This window comes from Sorex fumeus, unplaced genomic scaffold (assembly GCF_029834395.1).
Source record: "Sorex fumeus unplaced genomic scaffold, SorFum_2.1 ptg000032l, whole genome shotgun sequence".
NCBI classification, from domain to species: domain Eukaryota; kingdom Metazoa; phylum Chordata; class Mammalia; order Eulipotyphla; family Soricidae; genus Sorex; species Sorex fumeus.
The window spans coordinates 11,758,938-11,771,613 of NW_026606089.1; the positions used below are offsets into that span (position 1 = coordinate 11,758,938).

The window sequence follows — 12,676 nt, forward strand, 5'->3', positions numbered from 1 at the left end:
TGCTCTGAGGCAGCCTCAGGAAGGGGGTGAGATGGCTGTAAAATATCGCGAGCCCACCCCAGCCACTTCTCGGAACTGAGCTGTAGGGTGCAGGTGGAGGATGGTGGGAGCACGCTCCGGGAAGGGAGGGGCTGGACCAGTTCTGGGGATCAGCAGCAGGACTGAGTGGCAGTGAGGCCCGTGGGGAACTGGGGGTCCGTGATAGCTTAGCAGAACTCAGCTTGTCAAGTTTGTTTTTGCTTTGTGTATGTGTATGTGTGCTCGGGGTGGGGTTTGATTTCAGTTTTTTGCTTGTTGGATTTTAAGTCCGTGATGCTCAGAGGTTACTCCTGGCTCGGCTCAGGAATTACTCCTCTCAGTGCTCGGGGACCATATGGGCTGGCAGGGATCGAACCTGTGTTATGCATGCAAGGCAAACACCTTACCTGCTGTACTATTGCTCCGGCCCTAGACTTGCTGTTTGAGCCACACCAGTAGTGCTCTGCCTTGGCTCTGCTTAGGGGCCACTCCCGGCAGTGCTCTAGAGACCCCATGTGGTGCCAGGGATCAAGTTTGGGCCAGCCTCACTAAGGCAAGCTCCTTCCGTCCCTCTCTGGCCCCTGCCAGGCAGGAATTAAGTGAGGCTTTGCTCCCAGGGCTCCTGCAGGCCACTCTGCTCTCTCCAGCATGATGGCATGAGGCCGGAGCTCAGGGAGGAGAGGTCGTGCCACTCGCCGAGGGCAGAGGCCCCCGCATTCTCCCAGCAGTGATGGGTATGAGGTTCAGCTGGGATGTCTGGGCACAACCTGAGACATGGGACCTCTGCCCTGTGGAGCTTTAATCCTTTCTATTTTATTTATTTTGTTTACTGGGGCTACCAGGTTGGGCATGTGCCAGGCAAGTACCGCCCACCCCCCCCCCCACACACACACACACAGTATTCTCTCTCTGGCCCTATTTTATTTCTTGTGGTGCCCAAAGATCAAACCCAGGGCCTCCTACGTGCAAGACAGGTGACTATCCCCCGGGAGCCTGGTGGCCTGGTGGAAGGCAGACTCAGGACAGATGAGTGTGTGAGAAGGTTTGCAGAGCTGTGAGAAATCGCATGTTCGGGGTGCAAGAACCCATGACTGGGACTCTGGCTGCAGTTTAAGGTTGGGGGCCAGGGGGCAGGAGTGATAGCACAGTGGGTAGGACGTTTGCCTTGCATGTGGCTGACCCAGGTTCAATCCCTGGCATCTCATATGGTCCCTCAAGCTCCGCCAGGAGTGATTCCTGAATACAGAGCCAGGAGGAACCCCCGAGCATCTCTGGGTGTGACCCAAAAAGCAAAAAGCAATAAATAAAGTTGGAGCCAGGGTGTGCTAAGATTGGCAGTGTGGGGCCCTAGCTGAGAGTCATACTACTAGGAACATCCTCTGTTCTCTGAGTGCTGTGTGGGAGGCTTTTTGCTTTGAGAGGCACCGTGATTTGCAGTGCTGTCAGTGATAGGGTTCCATGCACACGGAGTTCCAGCACTTTCCCCCAACCCCATCATTGTCTCATTGTGTCCCCCACCCCACCCCAACCCAACCCCGTGGGGTGTGTGTGTGTGTGTGTGTGTGTGTGTGTGTGTGTGTGTGGCATCTTAGTATACTTGGTGAATCCATAGCAGAAGCGGGTTCCTTGTTATAAGCCACAAGCGCAGAGAGATGATGGAACTTTCCAGAAGTCATCTGGTTGGTGGTAGAGTGGGATTCGAACTCAGACCTGAGCGACCACAGGGGTTTGTCTCATTTTCCTCACTCACTGCTCCTTAGCCTCCTACTCCCACCTGCCACCTGGTGACACCCCCAGAGACAGCAGTTGCTGTCCCTGCCCAGCTGGCCCCTGGGAGTGCTGTGACTCTACTGTGTTCTTGGCACCACAAACAGCCCCCGCTGACAAAGTCCCCCGGTAATTAGGGGCAGCAAGTCCCTGTGATCCTGCTGTGTTCTCTGTTCCAGCTGGGGCCTCCCTCCATGCCACTGGGCCTCAAAGGGGGGACGATGGAGCGCAGCAGTGGGGGCAGCCCCACCAGCACCCACGCAGGAATCTGGGCTGCCGCAGGGAGGTCCAGCCGACCCTGCGCCCTGTCCCTGACCTCCCCCTCAGGGCCACTGGGTGACTTGGAGTGAAACGCCAGGAGGGCTGTGTTGGGGTGCTGGGACCTTCCCTGATCTGCGGAGCACAGCTGGGCCAGAGCCCTGCCTCCCCGGGGCGGTGACGGGGTGGGACGGGCAGCTGCCTCGGTGCGAGCCACTGGGCTCCCCTCACACCCTCCTGGGAAGTGGGGGTCTGCGGAGCAGCTGGACAGGGCTCTGGGCCTACTTCATCTGGAACGGGCCCTGCTGCCCCTCCCCTGCCACCCGCATCCCTTGGGTGCTGGCACCCTGTCCCTTGACCTGGAGGGAGGGCCTCCCCAGTGGGGCCGAGGAACCCCGGGGCTCTACCCAGCAGTGCTCGGAGGCCGTGTGGTGCCAGGGATCCAAGCCAGGGTCTGTTGCTCACCAGGTGCTCACGCCAGCCCTGTGTTTTGGGGTTTGGGGGCTCAGGGGCTATTCCTGGCTCTGCTCAGGAGCGACCCCTGGTGGTGCTCAGGGGGACTGTCGTAGTACCGGCTCCCCACCCTGCCCTTGGAGCCCCATACTGAGGCGCTGGCCAGTGATAAAGGGGCAACAAGTGTCCACATTCCCGAGGACCTCCTGTGGGCAGGCACTGTGCTCTGCTTCAGCACCCAGGCAGCCACTGGGATTTTCCCAGTCTTCAGGGGAGGAAAGGCCAGAGTGAAAGCCCCGGCCACGGCATCAGAAAGCTGGAGGCCCCTGGCTCGAAGCCTGGACTGTCTAGAGAGGCCTTCATAGATCACCAGCTCGAGCCATCTGCCCCATCACAGACGGGGAAACTGAGTCCCAGAGCGGGTGAGTGACAGCCACGGCTTCACCAGGCCAAGTTGCTGTTAGAATGCAGGTGCCGTTGGTCTGTCTGCACAGCTGAGTGCTGGCTCTGCCAAGGGAGGGGTGGGCATAGGAAAGGAGTGGGCAGGCAGGTGGTATGAGCACTGTGAGTGTGTGTATGAGAGAGAGAGAGAGAGAGAGAGGGAGGGAGAAGGTGGGAGAGATGAAGCAAAAGGGAGAGAGAGAAGGAGGGAAAGGGAGAGGATGGGAGAGAGAGACAGAGGGGCGGGGGAGAGAGCACCTCTTTGGGTTGGAAGGGGCTTCCCGGTCGGGGAGTTGAGAAGTGATTAATGAAAGACAGCTGTTGTCTCTGTTGCCTGTGTGATTGTCGGGAACATTCCTGGGTGATGGCGCTGCCACCTGCCTGGATTCTGGACCCTGCTGGGCTGCCCCTGCTGGTGGGACCTTGGCCCAGTCCCTTCACTCTGGGAGCCTGGAGCCTCCTCTAGGGACCAGACCCTGCCTCCCCGCTGCTTCTGAGGGTCAAGCCTTTAGCCAGGAGCGGCCCGTTTCCCCCTCACTCCCTTTGTTGCTGTTGCTGTGATGAGGTGAGAAGGGGCTACAGACGCCCACCCAGGTGTTCCTGGAGCCCCGGGGATGCCAGACAGCAGTGCGAAGCGTGGCAGTCTGCACGTGGGCAGTGCTGGGGACCCAAGTCAAGGCCTCACGCGTGAAAGGCTGGTACTGAGCCCCCACCCCGCCCCCTGCTATGGCAGCTGCTGGTGGATTAGTAGGTGCAGGCTAGTGTTTGCATCGTGCAGGGCAGTTGTTAGTGTTGTTTGTGCTGCTGTGTCCATCATTTGAGGGGTTGGAGCAAGTGCAGGAGGTTACCGTGCCTGGGGCCAACCCAGGTTTGATCCTTGGTACCCTCGAGGGTTTCCCAGCCTAGCCGGGAGTGATCTCTCAGCATAGAGCCAGGAGTAAGCCCCGAGCACCCTGGGTGTTGCCCCCAAACCAAAACAAGCAAATTAATCCATTTGGTGGGGGGGCAAAGGCTAGCTTTTTTTTTCTTTTTGGGTCACACCCGGCGATGCACAGGGGTTACTCCTGGCTCTGCACTCAGGAATTACTCCTGACGGTGCTCAGGGGACCATATGGGATGCTGGGAATCGGACCCGGGTCGGCCGCGTGCAAGGCAAACGCCCTCCCCGCTGTGCTATCGCTCCTGCCCCTAAAATAAAAAAAAAAAGTTTAAAAAAAAAACAACTCTCACATTGTGGTGAGTTGTAGTCCCTGGTGCTGCTACATATGCCCAGCGCCATCCTGGCGGCTCTGGGGTCCCTGGTGCTGCTCACAGTTCCCGGGAAGCATGACCACCAGTAAGTAAAGGGTCTGTGAGCAGGAAGGAAGCACACGCCCTGGCGAGCATGTGTGGGAGCACTACAGCCACAACTTGTGTCTTAACCTCAGCTCCAAGCACTGCAGCCAAGTGTGTGATCTGCAGCGGGCACTCCAGCCAGGTGTGTGTGTGACCCTCCCTCATGGCAGCAGTGTCCTCAGAGAAAGGCGGGGGCCACAGGGAGCAGGTACAAAAGAGTTCAGTAAGGGTTCTGGGAGAGAGCACTGGGCTTGGGGCAGCCTTAGTATGCAGGAGACCCAGATTCAATCCCTGATACCGCGGGGTCCCCTCAGCACTGGAATACATCCCAAACACCCACCACCAGGTGTGGCCCCCAAACTGAGCCAAAAGAATAAATCAATATATAAATGGTCCTCTGAGCCTCTTAAGAAAAGAATATTGTGGGCCGGAGCGATAATACAGCAGGTAGGGAGCTTGCCTTGCACACAGGTTCGATCCCCAGCGTCACGTATGGTCCCCAGAGCCTGCCAGGAATGATCCCTGAGTGCAGAGCCAGGGTCAGCCCTGAGCACTGCCAGTGTGGCACAAAAAAAACAAAAACCAACAAAAATGATGGTGATGATGATGCATTTGAAATAGCAAACTTCTGGGTACCACTTCCCCAGCTGTCAGCAGTCCAAGGCGGGGAACTGACATGCTCGAAGGTCACGCAGCCAGCCACCCAGAGGCCTGTGTGGGCTTGTCCAGATCAGGCTGCTGTAGAGACACCCCCCACCCCCACTCCATCTCCGTCTCCTGGAGGGACACCCTGTCTGCCACCCTTCCCTCCTCCCTCTCCCGAGCTGCCAGCCTCGTGATGGCTTGGTTAAGCACTCGGCCGTTAAACGTTCATCTCTTACAATTTCAATCCAATTCCTATAAGTTTATTGGCAAGACGGGGTGTATTAGAGCTGCCAAATTTAATTTATCAAGTCCGTGTGTCTGGGCCGCAGCCTCTCAGCAGTAATGGGAGAAGAGCAGTTTTATACGTTTTCATCGTGAATGACTGTTCCTGCTCCCGTTACAGCCCTTGACTTAATGACGGTCGTGCCTGTCGCCACTGGGGCCCTTTCTCAGCAGCCTGCGTGGCCGCCTGCACGGGCCAGGAGCTGCTCTCTCCATCACGTCTTGCCCAGATGTATCTCCCACTCCTCTGCTTGGTCTTTATCTGCTCCAGCCTGGGAATCTGGGGCTTTTGTCGCATGCCTGCCTGCCTCTTTCCTCTTTCGGGCCCTGAGAAAATCTGGTTCTTCTGGGCCGCAGCTGTCTGTTCTGTGAAACTCCTAACCTGACTGCTCCCGGCCGGGTCCTAGAATGTCATATGTAAAAGTAGCACACCAAAGCTCAGGTAGGCGGGCTCAAGGCTCGGGAGTGGCATCTGGCATTGCTGGCAGGGTAGTGGTGGAAAACCATAGGCGGTGCCAGGGATTGAACTGGGCTCCACTGCATGCAACACATGGCACCTTACCACCGGTCCCAGGAACAAGGGGGGGAAAAAACAAGACTTGTATTTTCTCTGAGAATAAGAATAAATGGACTGTCACAGGGCCAGACCTGACAAACAGCCAAAGAGCCATCTTGAATATCAGTCTCAGTCAACTGCCTCCAGGAAGTAGAACATCCAGTAGACCTCAGGCTTAACAACAAGGTAAAAAGTAAGGGGCGGAGGGGGGGTGGAGGGAGGCTGGAGTGATGCTCAGCGGGTGGGGCGTTTGCCTTGCATGCAGCCGACCCAGGTTCTATTCCCAGCATCCCATATGGTCCCCTAAGCATGCCAGGAGTGATTCCTGAGTGCAGAGCCAAGAGTAACCCCTGTGCATCGCCGGGTGTGACCCAAAAATAAATAAATAAATAGATAAATAAATAAATAAGGGGGGCAGGGGCTGGAGCCATAGTACAGCAGGTAGGGCGTTTGCCTTGCATGCAGCCGACCCAGATTCAATCTCCAGCATCCCATATGGTCCCCCAAGCCCCGACAGGAGTGATTCCTGAGTGCAGAGCCAGTAGTAAGCCCTTTGCATCACCGAGTGTGACCCAAAAGGAAAAAAGGGAGCAAGGGGAGCCAGAGCCATATAGCACAGCAGGTAGGGCATTCGCCATACATGTGGCCGACCCATGTATGTGTGTTATACCCAACACCCCACATGCTCCCCTTTATCCCGCCAGGAGTGATCCCTGAGTGCAGCGCCAGAAGTAAGCCCTGAACACCACTGGGCATGGTATAAAAACAAAACAATCCCCCAAAACTAAGTATGTGCAGACGTAATAGTAAGATGAAAAGTATGCCCACTCCCCTCCCTGGTCACAAAGGCATGAAATGCGGACACGGTTTCTCTTCAGAGGCTCTGAGGCTCTGGGAGCCTCCTGCCAGGGACCTTTCCGAGTTGTTTCCTCCATCTCCATCCCTCCCCCCCATCCCTCGTCCCCCCACCCCCACGACCCTCACCCCCGCCCACACACACACACTTTTTGTTTTGGTTTTAGGCCATACCTGGCAGCGCTCAGGGCTTACTCCTAACTCTGTGCTCAGGAATTACTCCTGATGGGATTCGGGGGGCCATATGGGACGCTGGGCATCGAATCTGGATGGGCCGTGTGCAAGGCAAGCGCTCTGCCCGCTCCAGCCCCACCATCTCCCTTTAAATAGAACTGTGTGGGTCTGATCAACTCAGCTCTGTCTTACTCTTGTCTCTTTTCTCCAGGCTTCAGACCCAGAAACCAGAGACAAAGAGCCTGCCTGATGCAGCACTGTCTCTCTGGCCTTGGGACTGTGGGGTCTTAAGGGTTTTAAGACCCTGAAGCCTTCTTATTTCCTGCTGCGATTAGCTGGGGTCCTGCAGCCTGAGATTGGTCTGTACATTTCCTCCAGGGTCCTTTGGCTTCTCAGCCTTGGGCTTGAGTGTGGCAGGGGGCAGGGTTAGGGACCTAGGTTGACCTGGTGCTCACCAGCTGTGTGACCTTGGACAAGTCACTCCTCCTCTTTGAATTTCAGCCATCACTCAAGGAAAATGGGAAGCTGCTCCTCGATTCAACTGTTAACTCAGTTGCCGCCTCTGCATCACGCACCAGTTTTGGTGCCGAGGCTTCCTCAGTAAACCACGAGTATCCCAGCCCTGCAGAGATTTATAGTTCTACTGTGGGGAGAGACCGTAAAACGTGACAGATCGCTTATTTCTTCGAGGGGGATCAAAACGAAGCAGGGGACTGGGAAAGCTTAGTGGCGGTTTCTACAGCGTGAAGCAAAGTGGTCACAGCAGATTCTGGGGCTGGAGACCCAGTAGTGGCGCCCCGAGCCAGGAGCGGAGTGAGCGAGAGTGGCAGCTCTCTTGGGGGAAGCATCGGGGGCCAACATGGGAGCTGGGGGGTGTGCCCGGGGGTGAGCAGCGAGGGGCCTGTGTGGCAGCAGAGGGATCTGGAGAGAGGGTCAGCAGTGGCAGAGGGAGGCTGGCCAGTGGGTTCAAGGTGGTGATTTTCCAGCCTGGTTCCGAGTGAGCGCTCCCTGGGAGACTTACTTGGCCGCAGTGGAGGTATTTGTGGAGGTCACTCGTGGCAGTGCTGAGGATCAAACCCAGCTTCCTGCGTGCAAAGCGCCTTCTTCCCTCTCTTCTTCCCTCCCATCTTCCGGACCCCTCTCCAGGAGACTTTATTTGTAGGGAGCAGAGTTTAGGCCACACTTGGTGGTCCTCAGGGCTTACCCCGGCTCTGTGCTCAGGGTTCACATCCCCTGATGGTGCATAAGACTATATGCTGAAGTTCAAGTACATTCCAAGCAATGGGGCTAGAACGATAGCACAGCGGGTAGGGCGTTTGCCTTGCCTGTGGCCGACCCGGGTTCAATTCCCAGTATCCCATATGGTCCCCCGAGCACCACCAGGAGTAATTCCTAAGGGCCAAGTGTGACCCAAAAAAGCAAAAAATAAATAAATAAATAAGTACATTCCAAGAAAGTGCCTTACTACCTGTCTGGTCCCTGGAGACTTTATAAAACTGATGCCTGGGCCTTAACCCACTAAGGCTCCCTTCACCGGAGTCTGGGCATCTGCATCCTTAAAGGTTCCACCTGGAGGGGCATGGTGACGGCCCCTGCCTTCCAAGCACGAAGCCGAGAGTGATCCCTGGTGCCACCCCATGCCCAGTAGTCACAGACCCGGCAGCTCTGCCCTCCAAGACCCCCCCGGCTCTGCCCAGAGGTGCCAGGGCCCAGCCAGGTGTGTGCTGCCCTGCTGAGCATCACGGCCAAACATGCGGACAGCAGGGCCAGTGTCCACAGCCAAGTGTACGAACAGCAGGGTCAGTCCGGATCCATTGCAGCAGCAGCAGTGGCGGCGAGGGGAGGAAAGGAGCAGAGGGAGGGTCCCGTGAGCGAGGCTCTCACCCGCCGTGGCGCATGAACGGGCCGGCGCTGAGAAGCCTTGCTGAAGGGGACCTGCCGGTGGGACTCGTTCGCCTTCTGCTGACCCGGCCCCACGGGGAGCTTTGGTCACCTCCAGCCCCTGATCCTGCGCTCTGTGTCATCTCAGGCAGGCGGCCATGGGGAAGCGTTACTTCTGTGACTACTGTGACCGCTCCTTCCAGGACAACCTCCACAACCGCAAGAAGCACTTGAACGGGCTGCAGCACCTCAAGGCCAAGAAGGTCTGGTACGACATGTTTCGAGGTGGGTGTCTGCGGGGCGGCCGGGCTGGCCTTACGGTCCCACAGAGGTGGCACAGCCCCTAACTCCGGCTCTGGGCAGGGCGCAGGAGGGCCCTCGGGTCAGCAGGCTCCTTTCCCCAGAAGTCTTGGCGATGCTGAGGAGGTGGGGGCCGGAACGCACGGCCTCTGGGGGCAAAGCCTGTTCTCTCCCCAGATCCACGTTCATGGCTCCTTTTTTTGGTTTTTAGTTTGGTTTGGTTTGGTTTGGTTTTAGGGGCTCACCCAGTGCGGCTTCGGAGCTATTCCCTGCATGGTGCTTCTCATATGCAGTGCTCAGGGTTCACGCCTGGCAGTACTGGGAACCCGATGGTGCCAGGAATCAAACCTGAGGCTCTGTCACACAAAGCATGTGCTCCAGCCTTGACTCATCTTACCCACCTCCCTTTTTAAAATTTTTTGCTCTTTTCACACGCAGTGGTATTCAAGGGCTACTCCCGGCTCAGTGCTCAGAGGTTTTTCACGATGCCAGAGATGGAGCCTGGAGCTTCTGCATGCAAGGCATGTGCTCCAGCCCCCCTTATTACTTAATGGGGGGATGGGGTTTGGGTCACACCCCATGTCGCTCAGGGCTTATTCCCAGCTCTGCACTCAAGGATCAGTCCTGGGACTGGAGCAATAGTACAGCAGGTAGGGCGTTTGCCTTACACGCAGCTGACCTGGGTTCGATTCCCAGCATCCCATATGGTTCCCCGAGTACTGCCAGGGGTAATTCCTGAGTTCAAAGCCAGGAGTAAACCCTGTGTACCGCCGGGTGTGATGCAAAAAAAAAAAAAAAGAAGAAGAATCAGTCCAGGCAGAGCTTGGGGGACTATGTGAGGTGTCGGGGATCAAGCCCAGGTTGGTCATGTGCAAGGCGAGAGCCTTACCTCCTGCCCTATCTCTTGGGCCCCCAGCAGTCTGGATCCAAGTCCGTTCTCCAGGACATGTGCCAGGCCCTGAGTTCCCGTGACCCATCAGAGGGAACATTTGAGCCAGCATCCAAAGCGCAGGGGACAAGCCAGCCACAGCACCCTGGGCAGTGGGCACACAGATGCCCCCACACAGGAGCAAAGTGCCCAGAGAAGATGGGTAGGGCAGGGGTGGCCCTGGCAGGAGCAGGGAAAGGGGTGGAGGGGTGAGGCTGGCTCCAGGGCAGGGCTGGCAGCAGCCTGTCGAGGCCACGGTAAGGAGGTCAGTGGTCCTGTGAGCCTGTGCAGCCTTGCAGGGGTTTCAGCAGCGGCAGCGGTGGGTGACAGCCATGACTGACTGCCCTGTGAGCCTTGGGGTACAGTAAACGGCTGGTGAGTGACTGGCTGGACAGCTGAATAACTGAGCTGCTTACAGGAGGCTCTTCTGGGAAGTGCTGCTCTGAGCGGAGGAGCCGAGGTCGCCTGGCGCATAAAGACACTCATGGAAGGGAGGTGCCCCACCCCGACTCCCTAGACACCGTGGAGCTATGCGGTGGGGGGGGGGGGGCACCTGTGCCCCCGCCCGTGGGAAGGAGCAGAAACTGAGCAGCCAGTAGGGCGGACCAGCAGCCACTGAATGAGCCCAGGCAGGGCCCACGGCTTGAGCATCGAGAAACAGGACGCCTGAGGGAAGGAAGGACAGAGCTGGGCCCAGGAGGGCAGGAGCTCAGGGCTGCGTGCTGGACGCCCTGCTCGGATCCTCAGTGTCACCTGGTCGCCTCCACACTGCCAGGTGGGAGGTGGTACATAGCCCGGCTGTACTATGGCTCTGGCCATGCCTCAAGGCCTTTAAACAAACCCTGACTCCACCCAGCCCCAGCCCCAGATTTAAGGTGGGTCTAAATTTTTTTTTTTTTTTTTTTGCTTTTTGGGTCACACCTGGCGATGCTCGGGAGTTACTCCTGGTTCATGCACTCAGGAATTACTCCTGGCAGTGCTCGGGGGACCATATGGGATGCTGGGAATTGAACCCGGGTCGGCTGCGTGCAAGGCAAACGCCCTACCTGCTGTGCTATTGCTCCAGCCCCGGGTCTAGATATTTTTAAAGCTTTTCCCATTTCAGGGGCTGAAGCATAGCACAGTGGGTAGGGAGTTTGCCTTGCACACAGCCGACCCGGGTTCGATTTCCAGCGTCCCATATGGTCCCCTGAGCACCGCCAGGAGTAATTTCTGAGTACAAAGCCAGGAGTAATCCCTGCACATCGCCGAGTGTGACCCAAAAAGAAAACAAAACAAAACAAAACTCCCCATTTCAGATGAAGAAGCTGAGACATCTTGGGTGAGGGAAGGGCTTTCCGGCCACATGAAGCAGGTGGGCACGACTGTGGCTGGGAAGGGCTGGAGGCGGGCAGAGGCCACTCAGCGGCAGAGGGACTCCCGGGAGCCTAGGATACCTGGTCACAGTCCCCATGGGAGGCTGTGACATGGCCTAGAGCTCTCCTTGGGGTTTCACCCTTAGCCCCGATTCTCACCTCACGGCAGCCAGGTCTCACGAGGGGCTGATCGACAGAAGCAAAGCTGAACTCGAGGACTCAGAGGGCGGAGAGATTCTTTGTGTTCCGGCGACCCGGGCTGATCCCCTGAGCCGTGTGGTTCCCCCAGGATTCCCAGAGTTCTTTCTCATTCCTGTCCACATTCGCTCTGTAAAATAGCTTGGCAAGGAAGGCGATGGCAGTGGGGTGAGGGAACAGGGGTCCTCACTCAAAGGGGGGGAACATTGAGGGCCAGAGCAGTAACTCCCCTTGCCTAGGGTCCCTTTGAGCTCCTTCTGCTCCCATGAAGGCTGTCCCAGGCCTCCATCTCACCCAGCCCAGTCCAGACTTGGGGCAAGCACGGGGTACCCCAGCCTGGCCAAAGGTGCCGCACCTGCTCTTCCAGCTTCTGGCCCCAGAGACTGGCTGCTCCCTCCGCCTTGGCCAGGACAAGCAGGGAGCGAGGTTGCCCGGCCATCAGTCCCTGGGCCTCGGGACCATGGTGACAGTAGTCACCTGAATTTTATCACATCACTAGTCACAGCCACAGCGCCCACCCCCCAGGAGTGGGAGGGGGACTCGGTCATCTGGGAATGACTACAGGTGCACAGAGGCTTGGCCGTGGGCTCATTCATGCAGCCAACACCAGGCCAGCTCTGAGCACTTCACAGGTCCTCAGCCCCCAGGTAGGCTCTGAAGCCTTTTTCCTCCCACCCCCTTCTTTATTTTGAGGGTATGGGAGGTTTGATTTGTTGTTTTGGGGTCATAGCCGGTGTGCTCAGGGGTTACTCCTGATTCTGCACTCCAGAATTACTCCTAACAGTGGTCAGGGGACCATACGGGGTACCGGGGATTGAACCCGAAGCCTTAGGAGACAAGGACAGGGTCCTGCCCGGCCTCAGGCCCTACCAGCCTCCCCTTCCTCCTGAACTTGGCCATGCGGGCTGCTGTAGGCCCCGGCACCCTCCAAGTCTGTGTCCTTGCCGTCTCCCCTCACCTCTGCCTGGCCCTCCTCTGTGGGGACTCAAGTCGAGCAGCAAATCCTGGATGTCCTCCCCAACCCCCGACCTGGGTCAGGTCATCTGGCCGCTTAGCTCCACATGGATTAGTGTGGCTGCCGGACCGGAAGGCAGGACCAGGGCTCACTTGTACTCCACTAAATCCTCATTCTGGCCAGGTGCCTGGCACCCGGGACGTGTTCGGTAAATGTTTGTTGGACGATTGTCCAAATGAACGAGCAAACAGACACGGGGCACCAGGGCAGCTGTT

General features: G+C 57.5%; 1 protein-coding gene across 1 annotated transcript in view; it reads left to right on the forward strand.

Moving 5' to 3' along the window:
- Nucleotides 1-12,676, forward strand: part of ZMAT5 (zinc finger matrin-type 5) — a 32,511-nt gene that overhangs the window by 10,769 nt on the left and 9,066 nt on the right. The window contains exon 2 of the mRNA XM_056116549.1: nucleotides 8,814-8,950. Coding sequence (XP_055972524.1) covers nucleotides 8,824-8,950 — 127 coding nt within the window. The 5' untranslated portion in view covers nucleotides 8,814-8,823. The remainder of the gene's footprint in view (nucleotides 1-8,813; nucleotides 8,951-12,676) is intronic.